The sequence below is a fragment of the Sciurus carolinensis genome, chromosome X (assembly GCF_902686445.1).
Source record: "Sciurus carolinensis chromosome X, mSciCar1.2, whole genome shotgun sequence".
Classification (NCBI taxonomy): Eukaryota; Metazoa; Chordata; class Mammalia; order Rodentia; family Sciuridae; genus Sciurus; species Sciurus carolinensis.
Window position 1 is genome coordinate 15,047,952 of NC_062232.1, and position 17,136 is coordinate 15,065,087.

Sequence of the window (17,136 nt, forward strand, 5' to 3'; positions counted from 1 at the left end):
ACTTAAAAAAAAAAAAAAGAGAACTGCTGGATTCAAGCACAGGGGGTGGGGTCTATACTCCTACCACTATAGAAAGTAGCAAGTTACCAACAAAAGTCCCCTCAGTTTTCTGCATACCAAAAATAAAAGAAAAAAGTAATGCTAGAAGGAATACCCAGAAACAGGATGCTAAGGACTGAACTAGGTTTCTACATTTTTGAGACTTATACAGTATATGGTAGAGGGCCTAGGGACTGGCAATTCCAAGCACATCACATGTTTTTCATCAACACCCTTTTGTCACAAACCCTCCCATCTGGCCCTTGGGGCTCTTTTGAGGGCAGGGCCACCTATTTCTCTGGGCCCAAGGTTCCCCATACTACCTGCCCCAAGCAGTCAAGGCACACTGTTTGGTATGCCTGGTACCACAGAGAATACCAAAGAGGACCTAAGGATTTCTGTATGCAGCTCTTCCCACCAAGGACAATCCCCTCTTCTCCAAAGTGAGATAGAAAGTTTATGGTACTGGGGCTTTTAGAACTAGCTAGTATTTCCCATGAGGAACAGTTTCCAGGTGATTCCTTTTTATACCCAGCAATCTGAACTAGTATTTACAAGTATGTGATATGTAATTTACTAATGATAATGAGCTATATTTTTGTAATTAAGCACTAGTGACTTTGGCAAAGGGCATAATTTTCAAAACCTTACTGGAGAAATAGATTTTGTTCAGTGCCTCATGGACATAGGGGAGAAAAGAAAATAATATTACTTCTATCAAAAAGATAATCTGAATATAAAGGTGGAAAATACAGCATTATTCAGATTCTGTATTTAGTTTGAAACTCCATGTAAGTGGTCAAAACTGAGTTTTACCTTCATTTTGCATGGAATGGAAAAGGGGAAATTTCTTTGAAACCCTCAAAGCAAATAAACAAGTACATAAATAGTTTAACAAGCTTCATATTTTTCTAGCATTTTCTAAGAATTGAAACACAGTTTGGGAAGAGATAATTCTAGGCCTTAAAAAAGCCATTTCAGGGGCTGGAACTGTGGCTCAGTGGCAGAGCACTTGCCTAGCATGTGTGAGGCACCAGGTTCAATTCTCAGAACTGCATACAAATACATAAATAAAATTCATCAACAACTAATAAAATAATGTTTTTAAAAGTCATTTCAAAACGGGTATCCCAGATATCAAGGGCAAAACTACACAATGCTCTTCTTGATATCACCCAGGAGGTCAAGTTGTCAACATTGCCCCAAAAAGTCCCATGTAATTCATCCTCAAGTGCCCCCACAGCCTTTGTTCAGCAGAGCCCACAGAGGAAACAGGAAAAGGGTTTTGCTTTGTACTCACTCTTACAAAGTTGTCAGGGAACAAACCTCTCCTGCCGTTGATCTGTCCCTCCCACCAGCCTCCATCCTCCTTCCTGATGTTGGTGATGACCTCACCCACGCTGATCGTCAGCTCATCATCGTGCTGGGCCTGGTAATCAAACTCCACTATGGCCTCCACTGGAAGAGACAGAGAAAAAAGAGTAACTCAGATCAGAGGTTGCAGAAGTCTGAGGCCCAGCATCCCTGGAAGGTCAGTAGAGTCATATTAAAGGGACTTCCCCTCTACAAATATTTAAAATAACAGGGCCACACACAGCAACCTGATTTTGGTTAACCTAAAGCCTATAGAACAGAAACCACAAAGGGCTGGTCGTGGTCAGACACAGGCAGAGTGGCCTACCGGTCTCAGAGCCAACAGGTGCTTCAGAGGGGAAACCACACAATGGTTGCAGCCTAAAAAGGTTTGCCCCACCAGGTGGAGTCCAGTCTCATTTCCCTGAGGACAGAGACTGCAGACAACAGACATGAGTTTGGCCTTGAGTTCCCCCTCCCTCACCAGACCTTCCTGGACCTCATTTGTGTAAAACATGTACCATAATGCCCACCCAACAGAGATACTACCCATCTCTCAATGACATGTGTAAGGACAACTGGTATAAAAAGCCAGGTTGGTGGAACCAATGTCTCAGACTGCTACATCAGAACCACAACTGCTCTGGGTGTGGTGGCGCATGCCCATAATCTCAGCAGATCTGGAGGCTGAGGCAGGAGGATTGTAAGTTCAAAGCCAGCCTCAGCAAGTTAGCGAGATCTTGTCTCTAAATAAAATACAAAAAAGGGCTCAGGATATGGCTCAGTGGTAAAGTACCCCTGGGTTCAATCCCCAGTACCAAAATAAAATAAAACAAAACCAAAACCAAGAAACCCCACAATTGCCCTCTTAACAGATGAATTCTTAAGCAGTAAAACCATGTTACACTGTCTTCCCAATCCATGGTAAACAAAGTATTTCCTATACTCAATAACTGTGGATGCAACAGGCTGGAAGATGGTTCTTCTTGTTGACAAAGTGTCAATGCAAATTAGCAGAGTCAACCAATCCAGAGATTAGTTGATTTATCCCCAGGTTGATTATATAATTTATTTAGAATTTGGGCTCTTCCTCATGCCTACCTCAATACCAATCTCAATACATTTTCCTTTTTTATTTTCAGCTCTGTATGAATGAATGAATAAGTAAATGAATAAATACAAGGATAGTAGAAAATAAATTAGATGAACCCCCAAATGATAAATTACTAACTGAATTTATGATAAAATAATGGAAAAGTTAACTGATCTCTATTAAAAAAAGTGCATATGTCAAAACTAATGGAAATGGATTACAGACCAAAATGTAACAGCTCAAACTGTAAATCTTTTTCTTTCCTTCTTGTTTTTTTATTGACATGTAATAATTATACATAATAATGAGGTGTAGTGTGATATTTTAACACATGCACACAGCATGCACTGATCAAATCAGGGTAATTGGCATTTCCCTCTCCTTGTCATTTCTTTACATTTGGAGCCTTCAAATTCCTCTTTTCTAGATCTAAGAAAGCATCAGTGAAAACTGTAATGACCTTGGCTTTGGCAAAGATTTCATAAACAAGAGACAAAAGGCACAAATGAGCAACAAGAAATCAATTCATTGAGGTCAGTTTTCTAGGCAAACAACTGGTAGGTGAGTAGGTCCCCATCACAAGTGCTTTGCATATCCATTAGGGATTAAGTTCCCAAGGCACTTCCATTTCAGAACATCCTATCCATCCAGACTGACCATGCAATGTCAGCTAAACCAGCCAGTCATAAGCAACTCAAAGTGGAATTTCCTTTCCCAGATCATAGTTTCATTCCCAAATTAGCTGACTCACTCCACTGTCATAGATATGCCCAGGACGAGGCTGAGTTGTGACCCATTGTCATCATTTATCAATGGAAAGGAGTGTAAGAGCATAAACGAGGCAGCCTTTTTCAATTTCTCCTAGTTCCTGACAAGCATGCAGGCAGAAACACTCCCATCTTCTTGTGTCATGCTCTTGTTCCCCAGCAGTTAAAATGAGCCATCATAACAACTGAAACGATTAAGAAACAGCTTTTGGGGGCTAGGATTGTAGCTCAGAGGTAGAGCGCTTGCCTAGCATATGTGAGGTACTGGGTTTGATCCTAAGCATCACATAAAAATAAAATAAAGGTATTGTGTCCATCTACAACTAAAACAATATATTTAAAAAGGAAGAAACAGCTTTCAGTTGGACACAGTGGCATACACCTGCAGTCCCAGATACTCAAGCCCGAGATGGGAAGATAACCCAAGCCCACAACTTAGAGGCCAGCCTGGGTAATCAGCCCAAGACCCCATCTCAAAGGAAAAAATAAAAATAAAAATAAAAACACAGTTTTCTTCAAATAACCTAAAGATGGATCTATGGAAGTTTTGCTATGGGAAATGAGGTCCCAGTAACCACTGTTCATGTGCCAAACCTGCTTTCCACATCATCCCATTTCCCAATTAAATAATATGATGCCCAATGAAAGAACCCGAAGCTCAGTAAGGAAATTAAGTGCATTTTCTGAGCCAGTACTTTCCAAAGTGGGATGGACCCACTTCAGGGATCCACTGAGATGACAGGAGAAAATGAACACCTGTTCAAGAGACAGGAAGTAGCCTGAGAGATAATGGAACCAAGGAGCACTGGACGAGGAAACCTGGTAGAGCAAGCAACAGCTTCAATACTGTTGGGCACTCTCCAGTTTTGTGATGACTCCAGGTAAAGCCTCTTTATGGATTTTACCCCTTTAAACTAAAATTGCCCTCGCTAAATGGATTATCAGCTTGAAAAGATTTGTGTGAAGAAAGTGGGAGTTAGACAATACTCAATTTGAGTCTAAATAAATAAGAAAATGGCTGAGCTGCCACTTCAGCTCTTGATGAGAGCTCTTTGCCAAGCACACTCGGAGGTGAACACAGGGACAAGGCAATCACATCTTACAGGGAGATGACCAAAGGACTCTCATTATGAAGACAATTTGTAATACGGGTTTACTCCCACCTTTGATGCAGGCGTAAGTGTTGAGCTATCAGGATTGGTGCAATTTAAAAATTATGTGCCTGAGCCATGAAGAAAATGTCTTTGGTTCCCCCCAACTGTCTATAGCCATACAATACTTGATCTGCTGCTTCCCAAAAGTTCATTAAACCTAATAATAAAGGTTTAGGAGTGGTTTTCTCAATTTTCAATTAATTCAGTAACATACAGTCATGTGCCATGAAATGATGCTTCAGTCGATGATGGACCACATATATGATGGCAGTCTAATGAGACTATTTCACCTAGTGATGCCATAGCCATCTTAGTTCATGTAAGCACACTCTATAGGAGTCACACAATGAAGAGATCACCTCATTTTTTTAACCACAGGTACGCTTTTTGAAACAAGAAATGAATGGGGCTGGGGATATAGCTCAGTTAGTATAGTGCTTGCCTTGCATGCACAAGGCCCTGGGTTTGGTCCCCAGCACCACCAGCACCAAAAAAAAAAAAAAAGTAAGAAATGATAAGGCTTGGAAAACTGGCTCTCAAGGGCCAATTCCATTAGCACGTGGAGAGGAGGCCCATGGCTTTTCTGATTCCTGGTGGGTGGGTGGAGCTAAAGGAAACTGCACACAGGCAGGCCTTTGCAACATGAGAGGAAAACAGAGAGGCTTCTAAGAAGGGGTCTGGTCAGGACCCCTCTTGCTGGTGAACTTAAATCCTGCGTACCTTCAGGGACTCAGGATCTGACCAACTTGTGGAATATAGACTTGTTTCTTCCTTCCTAAACAGTAAGCTGCATTTTTCTCTGTTCTCTGTGTGAACTTTATCAACGTAAAGCTGGAAAAAGACAGAATCTGAAATCCACTTTAAGTAGATGGTTACTGAGAAGTAAACAGCTCCTGCCTGATGCAGCAAACCAGAGAAGAGCGCATTCTGAACTTTCTTCAATCTCTCATTCAGTGAGCCCAAGGGCAAGCCTTAATGGATTCCTGCTATGACCAAAGCTAGGGATTAGGGACTGGGGACTCAAAGATAAATACAGCATAACTGTGTAATATTTGAGTTTTCAGCCCAATATCCTATCTAGCTGGTCTTTCCTGATTTACCCTTTCTTTAAACTCCCAATTTAGTCCTAAATTTTCTTAAACTTAAAGAATCACATGAACCTTCCCTGCCTTCTGACCACCCTGCCTATGACTACATCCATCCCACCTGCCTGGCTCCTCCAACTCCCAGGCATCCCTAGTCCTGCCACTGAAACCATCCCATGCTGAGGAAGTTGTTCACATGTCCTCCAAGTAAGCATCTAAATGCCTTCTGTGTATGGATCACCCATAGTTCCCTTCTGGCCCTCTGTGACAGTCCATGACATGCAATAGGTGCTCAATTGCTTCATAACCGCACAGCTCAGCTTCCATTTTATAATGGCAGATAGTTCTCTGCCCAACAAAAGTGCTACTAAAATGTCAAGTGTCAATCACACTTTTGCAAATTGAGTCATATTCTTCAGTTCACTAAGGGAGTTTGCTATTTAAAAGATACTGCGGTTGATTCTTTTGTAACATGAATAATCACTTCCTGCTTTACCTTTCCTGTCAAGATGAAATTTTTTTATATACTAGATTTCTCTAAGGGTAGGAAACGTGTGCATGGTTTCATTAAGAGCTCCTATACCATAAGATATCTCCTACTCCCTATAAGGGCCCTATCCTATGTCTTCCGCAAGATTTTGAAGAGTTTAGGACTTTTCTGTCCAATACAGTATCACTAGCCACAATGTGGCTACTGAGTACTTGAATCCGAATGGAGATGTGCTCTAAAAGCACAGCAAGTTTCAAAAATTCATTCTGGAAAAAAAGAGAATGTATCATTGATCATCAATAGTTTTTATGTTGACTGCATGTTGAAATGATACCTCAGATATGTTGGGTTAAATAAATATATTATTCAGTTTCACCTGTTTGGGTTTTTTAAAAATTTTCATTAATGTGGTTGTTAGAACATTTAAAATGACATGTGGTTTGCATTGTATTTATATTGCACAGCAAAGGTTTAGGATAATGCTTGGCAAATGAGCAATGAAGACCTCAGATTGCACGAACAGCCCAGATATTCACAAGACCCCACAGAAAATCTGTCCCCTAAAACCCATTTCCTTGCCTTCAGGAAGCTACAAGTAACTGCAGCAAGGACAAAACATTACCTATTTTTTTTTAATGGTACCCTTTGGGAAACTACCTCTGGGCATGAGCACAGAATTAAAACATTAAGCTAAGTAAAATATATCAGAGGTATAATTAGGACAACAGTAAACAAAATCCCATTTCTAAAGATACCATAAATTATGAAACTTTAAGAATGTCTCCCCACCAGAAAAATAATACCCTCCAGCTGCCTGCTGTGCCAAAAGCCAGCCTACATCTACTGTGCTGCAAAAACCAAAGCTACAGTTAACTAGTGTTATGAAAAGATAGAGTCAGAGGAGATAAGAAATCAGTTTAGAAATGAAAACGCTTCAACCTTCCCCATCTCCCTGACTTCAAATTTGCTGAATGTCTCCTCCCCCCAAAGATGAAATGGGTGGTTTTAAACTGTCGGTTGGCTAAGCCAGCTGCCAAGCAGCTTCTCACGGCCAACTTCTCACGGTGGTAATGGTGCAGGCATTTCTGAGCCCCACTCTGTGACCTGGCCCCTCCTGCTTTTCTTGCTGTATTTACTTCCTCTCTCCTAGACCAGCTGGCTAGGCTGCAATTTCACATTGGCTTACCCCAACTGCCTGCAAGTTCCATCTGGGAAAAGCCCTTAGCTTTCCCAGGATTCTACCTCCCTCACCTAGCATCATGTCTGACTCAATAAATATTTGAATAAACCAAAAAGCATAAAGGAGAATGAGAGTTTTCAATTAATTTCCTTTGTTTTATATACATACACACATACACACACATGCACACAATGTTGCAAAAGTCTCAGTGCAGTTTTCAGCTTTAATCATTTCAGAGGTAGAAATGTTACACACTTGCCACATGATTTTCCATTTTGTGAATTCTGAAGAATATATATATATGTGTGTGTGTGAATATATGTGTGTATGAATACATATATATATGTGTGTGTATATATATATATTTTTTTTTTTTTCAGTACTGGGGATTGAACCCTGGAGCACTCTACTGCTAAGCTATACCCCTGACCATTTTTATTTTATTTTGAGACAAGGCCCCTATAAGTTGCTGAGATTGGCCTTCAACTTGTGATCCTCCTGCCTCCATCTCCAGAGTAGTAGCTTGGATTACAATGGTGCACCACTGCACCCAGTTCTGAAGAATAAATTTTTAATTTTAATGTTTTGTTTCAGTCCTCTGATTGAAAAGAGCATAGAAAATCAAGAAGCAATTTTTTTTACAGAAAAGATTTCACCAAAAAAGATCATGATTGCTGATTACTGGCGATAGAACATTAGATACCATTTTGTCAAATCCTTTTCCTAATTTTACAGATGAAGAACTGAGGTCTGAAGTGTTCCATGACTGAGGCTTAGAAAGACTGAGAACTAAATAATGGCAGTTTCAAGACTGGAATTCCACTTTTCCAAATGACGGTCTATAGGAGAAAAGGAAAGATCTAAAGCAAAGAGCAGAGAAATTAACACTGGCAATATATGCAAGTTTGTACCACTGCAGGGCTTCTATTTTCTTCCCCATGATTCTGGGCCATAGTTTCCAGAATATCCAAAAGTTACACTAGTCAGGAAAATATAAAAACCTATGTTCAGGGCTGAGGTTGTGGCTCAGTGGTAGAGTGCTTACCTAGCATGTGTGAGGCCCTGGGTTCAATTCTCAGCACCACATATAAATAAATGAATAAAAGAAAGGTCTATGAACATCTTAAAATTTTTTTTAAAAAACTATGTTCAAATCTAAAAAGACAGAAAATAGATCAGTGGTTACCTGAGACCAGGGGTGGGAAGAGTGACATTACAAATGGGTAAGAGGGATCTTTTGGGGTAATGGAAATGTTTTTTAATTAAACTGTGGTTAAGAGTTGCACAATACTGTGAATTTACTAAAAATGCACTACACTGTACACTAAAACTGGGTAAATTTTTATGCCTCAATATAGCTTTTAAAGTTTTTAAAAAAGAAAAGCTTGAGTGATGTCTGTAGGAACTTTTGGTTGTATATATTTGTTCATCAAGGTGGTTGACTATATTTGTGCCCCAGGGAGAGACCACTCCCATTCAGGAAGGGGAAACCACTCCCCCATGAGATACAATATGATGGGACCACCTGTCACCATGTTCAGCGCTCTGCCAGCTAATGTATGGGCACAGGACCCAACTGTGACTCATAGCACTTTGACAAAGACTGGGAATGGCTGGAGCAGAATCCCCTGCCAGGACTCTCAAAAGAGTTGGAAATCCCTGAAGTTGCTTGGTTGCAGTCTTCCCCTGACATGATTCTCCAGTTTTTCCTTCCACCCCATAAACCATTCTAAAGTCTTCCAATAAATCATTTCACCTTCTTCAGTTAAGGGAGAGTTGGTTTCTCTTACTTGCAACCATAGAACTCCAACAGACTCACGCATTAACTTCTTAAATATACTCTTCCTGCAGGGCAAGGTGGTGCACGCCTGTAATCCCAGAGGCTTGGGAAGCTGAGATGGGAGAATCACAAGTTCAGAGACAGTCTCAACAATTTAGTGAGACCCCAAGCAACTTAGTGAGACCCCATCTCTAAATAAATAAGTAAAAAGGGCCGGGGATGTGGCTCAGTGGTTAAGCATCCCTGGGTTCAATCCCCAGTACCAAAAGAAAAAAAAAAAAAAAGGAATATATTCTTCCTTACAAAAGTCCATACAAGGCCGAGTTGTCACCATCCAGTGCTTTCCCATTAGTGTTGAGGCAGAGGGTTTGGGGGCCTGGATTTCCCAGCTCAAGGCCACAGATGCTGTGGGGATCTCCAAGTACAAAAAGAGCTGGCTTATACACCAGTCACATTTGTCTTTTATTGTATTCACAAACATACCACTAAGGGGCACCAAACCAACAAGGGGTAATACCCAAGGCCTAATAGAAACTCGACATCAGTTTCTTCAAGGAAGTCAGGCTCAGAACTCATACTCCAATGACAAAGAGCCACTGGACCTGAACTCTCTTCCCGGACAAAGGCAGCACACCATTGGACATGTGACTTGCTGCAGGGTTCAGCAAGGTCTGCAGCAGACCTAGGAGCAGCTCAAAGAAATGGGCATCAACAGGGAAAGGGGCAAAGAGAAACAGAAAGAAAAGACCAACCCGGCTGTACAAGAGGAAACAAAGGTCTACCACTGCCTGCCTTAGATACTCTTGTCACTCACTGTCCTGAAGGATAACCCAAGAAACCCCAGTATCCCAGCCTATCTTCTCTGGTCACCTCTATCTAAACATCTCTACATACAGGACATAGGTATAGGAGAAAGCCTGGCAGGCCTGGGAATAAATTCTGGCTGTGTGACACAAGGTGAGATACTTTGCTTCAATCCATTTTCTTTGTGTTTAAAACTGGAAGATGAGGTCAGGCACAGTAGTGCACACTTGGAATCCAATGACTCAAGAGGCTGAGGCAGGAGGATTGCAAGTTCAAGGCCAGTCTCAGCAACTTGGCAAGACCCCATCTTAAAATAAAAATAAAAAGAATTGAGGATGTAGCGTGAGTATAAAGTGCCCCTGGATTTAATCTCTAGTACAAAGAACAAACAAAAAAATATGGGAAGTGCAAGAATGAGGGCTGTTATCATTAAATTCCTGTTTTTAGAAGTCGTCCCACAAATGACAGTCACTTGTCTTACAGGCTATTATCATGACATATTGTGAGGGCTTGCCCTGTACATGCCTCCCTGTCTATCTCCTGGGATGGGAGCCCTCAAAGGACAGATCTGAGCATTACCTCCTGCTTGCCTACTATCTGGCATACAGTAAGTGCTCAACAAATGTTGGTGATCAGGTATATCCATACAACACTAGGAGTGTCCTGAGAAAAATGTTAACCCTAAACCATACCTTCTCATTCAGCACAAAGAAATGCAATTACAAATATGAGCTGCTGCTTGATTCAAAGGCTAGAGAAGGTCAAAGATCAACATGACCAGTTGGCCACAAAACAAGTATGACCCACTGGTCCAAGTCTCTCAAGCACTATTATGATCAGCTTCAATTCCACTTCCACCTCTGGCAAGACCACTGCTCTTAACAGAACAAGGGTGTCCAATCAAAGATTAGAACATGGTACAGGGCTTGGACAGGAAAGCATTCACAAAGCCTGGGGTCTTGGATCTCTCATAGCCTGTATTCTGAAGCCTCTGCCTCAACAGGGCCTGATCCTGAAACAAAACACCCAAGGGGCTCAGGAACAATGGGTTACTAAACACTTCCTGACTAAAATTAACCCTTGAAAACCTAGAGCACTTCTCTTTCCAGAACATGTATTATATAGACAGGATAAGAATAACTTGATCATCAAGGGGAAAAAAGAGACTGGGGATTGAACCCAGCAATGCTCTACCACTGAACTACATCCCTAGGTCTCACTAATTTGCCCAGGTTGGCTTCAAACTTATGATCCTCTTGCCTCAGCCTCCCAAATAGCTGGGATTACAGGTGTGTACCACCACATGCAGCCAGAAAAAAAACTTTTTAAGTGAAAAAGAAAGCACAGAGAAAGGGTGCAAATCATTTTTAGATTTTTTTAAAAATAGTGAACAAAGACAATCAGCTGTAGCTGGTTACACCAATATAGAGAACAGCTGTACACAACAATCATGGGGGCTGGGATAAATAGGACCTTAGAAAACTGATTTGCTAAAAAGTCAGTTGAGTCAAAACAGCTTAGTCACTTAGAGAAGGTAACTGTTTTTAAAATTCAAGTAGAAAAGAAAGCTTATAAATCTTGCTCTATATAAATATTTAACAGTTTTAAGCTAAACCTGGTGGTGCACACCTGTAATTCCAGCTATTTGGGAAGCTGAGGCAGGAGGAGCACAAGTTAAAGGCCAACCTCACCAACACAGGGAAACCCTGTCTCTGAATTTAAAAAAAAATTAAATACTTTTAGTTATAGATGGACACAACACCTTTATTTATTTTTATGTGGTGCTGAGGACTGGTGAACCCAGTGCCCCACACATGCTAGGCAAGCACTTTATCACTGAGCTACAGTCCCAGACCTCAAAATAAAATTTTTAAAAAGGATTGGGGATGTAGCTCAATAGCAGAGTGTCCCTGGGTTCAATCCCCAATAACACACACACACACACACACACACACACACACACACACACAACAGTTTTAAGTAATAAAATGGCTGGTAGATAAGTAGAGATTTTCCTAACTTAATGACAGCCTGATTCTCAGACTCAAAGGAGACACAAAGACAGATGTCTGATTAGAGAATGATCCTCTATCTTTCTCAGTGAGAAGATCCAACCAGAATATATAAACTTTAAAACAGAAGAAGGAACAATCTGCTTATACTACGTATTAATTTAATTACAGATTATGCAAAGCAAAACAATTAGAAAACATTGCCTCCTACCCTCAGCGCCCTCTCATTTCATGAAACAATTTTATTCAACAGACCCTGCAAGGATGGTTGAAATATATTTGACTGTACATAACATTATCCAAAGGGTTCCCTTAAAATAGTTTATTCAAAATAAGTTCATAGAACTCTATAGTACAAGATAGTTTGTAAGAACTGAAATAGAAGGCAACTCTTGCTTTTGTTGAGGATAGTATGATGAGGAGGATGGGGAACTGGCTTTATATTTGGACATGCATTTCAGTGCAGCTAAGCTGAATCAGCCATAAAAGGCAAGGTCCAGGTCAAAAGAAGGGAAGTTATGAACAATTCCACAGAAAAATGTGGTCAGTAGGCACAGTGGGTTTGGGACAAGGGTTGAGTCACTATATAGCTTTGTGTTAACAAGAAATGCACCATCTTGTACGAGAGAAAGTAGACAGTGAGGTGAGAGGAAACCACAATGAACCTTTACTGCCTTTCCCAGGGCAGATTTAATGTTCCTCTTCATTTAGACACTCACCCCTAGGTGTAGGAATTCTTGTTACTATGAGGCCCTGGAAGGCGGAGGGAAGCCTGAGAACCTCCTAAAAGATAAGACAGTGCCCAATGCATCTTTTTCCTTAGCTAGCAGAGTGCTTGGCCCCATCAGGCCCTCAAATACTTGCTGGTGCCAGGCGCAGTGGTGTATGCCTGTAATCCCAGTGGCTCAGGAGGCTGAGGCAGGAGAATCACAACTTAGAAAGACTGTCTCTAAATAAAATATTAATAGTTAAGCGCCCCTGGGTTCAATCCCGACCACCACCACTGTCTACCCCAACAACAACAAAAAGTTCGCTGCTGAGTGGGAAGAAATGCAAGGAAGAGTTTGATAAAAAGATGAGAATCCAAGAAGATGAGATCTGAGACAAATTCACAAAGCTAAAGGCAGAAGACAACAGCAAAGCAGTGGCTCTCTAACTTGGCAGTCTAGAATTTTAAACTGTCATAAATGTAACTACCTTGACTTCCCCAGCATCTAATCTGGAGGTAACATCTAGCATATCTGTAACACCATAAAGTAGTAGTAATTAGGGAGGGTGCATTGGATGGTTTTACCAATGACATTATATATGATTGTTAGTCTAGCAACATAGTAACTACCAATGTTTTTTGACTCATTTTGGCTAGTGGTAAAAATTGAACAATATGAACTAAAAGTATCTACTAGTCAAATATCTACTTCAAGCATGTTTTCTTAATCAACTACATCATAAATACTTTGTCAAAGAATCTGAAAACCACTTAGTAAGTGTGAATCTACACAGAATAGCACAAAACAGAAGTGAAGTTAACCCCCAATATTTTTATTTCCTTTGAAAAGTTCCAAAGTAGAATAAGACCTAAATAAACTGTACTAGAGTTAAAAAAATTTTAAACCATTTCCAAAACTGAAACTCAAACAAATAAATATAAATAAATATATAAGAGATTGGTAGCATCACACCAAAAGATTTCTAGAAGGATGATCTAAGAAGAGCAATACATACATTTTTTTCCAGAAATAATTACATTTGAATCTTTAAATACAATTTTTCACAGAAAGCAAGCCAAGAAGTCTTGGGAAAATGACTGATTTCAGGCCAGGGCAGGAAAGGTGATAAAGTCGGACAATCTTATCAAAACGACAAAGCAAGGAAGCCATCAAAGACCACAAGTGTCGTGTCAAAAGAATGCAGAATCAAATGTAAAGAGGCTCCCATTGGCCACAAGTGGTACAACATATAATACTGCAAGGATAACAACAATGGATTGAAAGAGAGTGAATAAGTTTGATGTCTCATGTTATGCATGATATGTTTCATAGTAATAGTATTAAAAATCTTTGGTCACCTTTGGAAGATGCTAGTGAACCAATTCATTGTTTTGAAAACTAGTAAATCAAGAGAAACAATCAAACTTCCTTCCTGCCTTTCCCATATGAATTTAGGATAAATAAATACTTGACAAGGAGAACTTTCTATACCAGTATTCCTGCTAATAAATGAAAAAGGAATGAGGGAATGAGATAACCAACACTTTGCAATCTCTAAGGTAATGAAGAACCTAGACATTGGTCACTAACGGGCTGACATTACAAAAGAGGGACAAGCAGACACTGCCAGCCTTGTGACAGAAGTATGTGTCACCACCAGGAAATATTCTTGCCAATGAACTAAGCTTGAATTGGATCAAGCCTTTGGATTTACTACCAGTTTAAGAGGGACATAGCATGTCCAGAAATATATTACATGGCATCCTAACAATGCAGTCAACAAAACCAGACTGTAGCCAGATGCAGTGGCATACACCTAGAATCCCAGCTGCTTGGGAGGCTGAGGCAGGAGAATTGCAAGTTCAAAGCCAGCCTCAGCAATTTAGCAAGGCTCTGAGCAACCCAATGAGACACTGTCTCAAAATAAAAAATAAAAGGGGCTGGAGATATGCTCAGTGGTTGAGCAGCCCTGGGTTTAATCCCTAGGACCTACATAAATAAATAAATAAATAAATAAATAAATAAATAAATAAATATCCAGTAAACATTATGTGCAAATGACTTTGCCTCCTTAACACCAACCAAACTAAAACAAAACAAAACAAAACCAAAAAAATCACAAAGGAACCTAGATTAAAACAGACTCAGAGACAACCAACCAATTACAAAATATAAGGCCTTTCAAAGCATGCTTCAAATAAACACCTTTTAAATATTTTAGCTATATGTAAAATTGGATTTTGAACTGAAGGCCTGATAATAAGGAAAAATTATTAGTTACTATAGGTGTAAAAATTATATTATGATTATGGCTTTGAAAAAAGTCCTTATCTTTACAAAATACATGGTGAAACACTTCCGGATTGTTAAAATGTTTTAAATGTGCAAGTAGAAGCACAAAGTTCCCTACTGAACTTAAAAGATGAGGAGAAAAATCTTAAGGCTGGCGAAACTCTAGCTGGTGTAATCACTATTTCACAAGTGATTTAGCTAACCACGCTATGCACAGCAATGAACCTGAAAAGGATGGTTATTTTTAAGCAACAAGATATAAAATTCTGTGTGTGTGTGTGTGTGTGTGTGTGTGTGTGTGTGTGTGGTGTTTCAATGCTCCAATTCATTCTTAAGAGCAGTAAATAAAGAATGGATCCAAAAGTATCTTCCATTTTCAGCCTCTATGAATTACAAAGTATAAAACAGTATCAACTTACTAGAATTGTGATCATCTCTGTGCAGTAGATACATTCCAGAAGATATCCAGAGGGACTTCTGAGACTTAACCTGGGTTTACTTTGGAGGTTAAACAATACTTAATTCTAATTCCTCTTTAAAGATATACTTTTGACTACCTAAAAAAATAAGCAACAGGGCTGGGGTTGTGGCTCAGTGGTAAAGTGCTCACCTAGCATGCATGAGGTATGGGGTTTGATCCTCAGTACCACATAAAAATAAAATAAAGGCAATGTATTCACCTACAACTAATATTTACATATATATATATGTGTGTGTATGTATATGTGTGTGTGTGTGTGTGTGTGTGTGTGTGTGTGTGTATATATATATAATAAGCAATAAGCATCATCAAGTACGTTCTGTATCACATGTCTACAGGTGTGCAACTTGGACAAGGCCACCTCTGTGAGCATTCTGAATTTGGGTCTCTTGAAATGTGCATAAGGAAGGCTGTGGTTTGGGCTGTTTAGGTGTAAAAGTGATATCATGATTATGGTTTTTAACAGAGCCCTTATCTTTAAAAAATGCATGCTGGAACACAGAAGAAATAGTAATAATAGTAATAACAGAGATCTGGAATATCCCATATCCCCCAAAGGTCCATGTGTTAAAGGCTTTGTTCCCAGTATAGTGCTACTGGTAAGTGGTGGCACCTTTGAGAGGTGGGGTCTAGTGAAAGTTTTTAGGTCACTGGGAACAAGTTCTCAAAGGGGATTGTGGAACCCCCCTTTCTATTTCTCTCCTTTTCACTTTCTAGCCACCATGAAGTGAGTGACATCAGGGAACTGACATCTTCTCTGGCATAGGAATTGAGGTCATCTTGTTGGTAAGGGTCAAGTGTGAGAAGAGAATCTGAGGAACTTGAGAAAAAGCCTAGAATAAGCTTAGTGCAAAATGCACTATGGGATTTTGTATTTTTTCGTGTGTGTGTGTGTGTGTGTGTGTGTGTGTGTGTGTGTGTTTAAATTTATAAAAGGAAAACAGTGAATGAGAGGTAAATGGAAACGCTGATGAGTAGCAGTGAGGACCCAGCAGCATGGGTAATGGCCTGATGCCCCATCCTCACCACTCATTTGTGTCTACCACAAGGTCAGAGCTAAGCATTTCATGGGCACCCAGGCCTGTGTCAACATAGGAGAGAAGGATTCTGAGCAGAGATCAGCGACCTCAAGCAACTGATTTAGGGAGAGTGGAGAAGTTCAGTGTCTAACAGGTATCAAGACAAGAGAATACAGACCAAGAGGACACAGCAAGGGGTGGCAGGTGGAAATATGATGATAGCAGACCGCCTGCATAAGGCTGGTAACCCAGAGACTGGAAGGTGGAAGCAAGACCTGCGAGTGCAAGGATGTGTGCAGGCAGCTTTGCAGACCCAGACAAAATGACAGTCAGCACAGAAGACCTAAAGGGGAGGAAGAGGCAATGCAGCTGCCAAAGAGATGGATAGGAGGATCTCCTCCTTCCTTCCTCCCCTCCAACAACTGTCATCTACATGACATTCTTTTCCAGAATTCCCTTCTCAAAAGATTCTCCATAACATTGTCCCCATGGCATGGGAGACTGCCTATCCATACAACTCTCCTGGGATTAGAAACCTTTGGAGGATCTTGAGGTTAACCCTGTCCTGGGAATGAAAGATATTTCTTCAAACACACCTAGAATTAGCACTTCATGAGACAAACTGAGCAGTGTATCACAATACACCTGGAGTATCCCTTGGGGTCAACCACATGACAGGTCTGGATTGCATACAAGAATGCTGCTTGTGAGAGATATTATGATCCACTAAGTTCCCAGTCTTGATCCTAGAAGGACCACCACAATCTGATGCTGGTTTGACACTAACCAACTCACTTGTGCTTATACCAGCCCCCACATTCTTCCCTTGACAATGTCATGCACGTGCCCATTTAAGAAATCAGGTTCCTTATTTCTT

General features: G+C 40.4%; 1 protein-coding gene across 3 annotated transcripts in view; it reads right to left on the reverse strand.

Moving 5' to 3' along the window:
• Sh3kbp1 (SH3 domain containing kinase binding protein 1) overlaps positions 1–17,136 on the reverse strand; it is a 336,423-nt gene that overhangs the window by 280,190 nt on the left and 39,097 nt on the right. For all 3 annotated transcript variants that reach the window (XM_047536039.1, XM_047536036.1, XM_047536037.1), the window contains exon 2: positions 1,340–1,497. In XM_047536039.1, the coding sequence (XP_047391995.1) occupies positions 1,340–1,497 (158 nt within the window). The remainder of the gene's footprint in view (positions 1–1,339; positions 1,498–17,136) is intronic.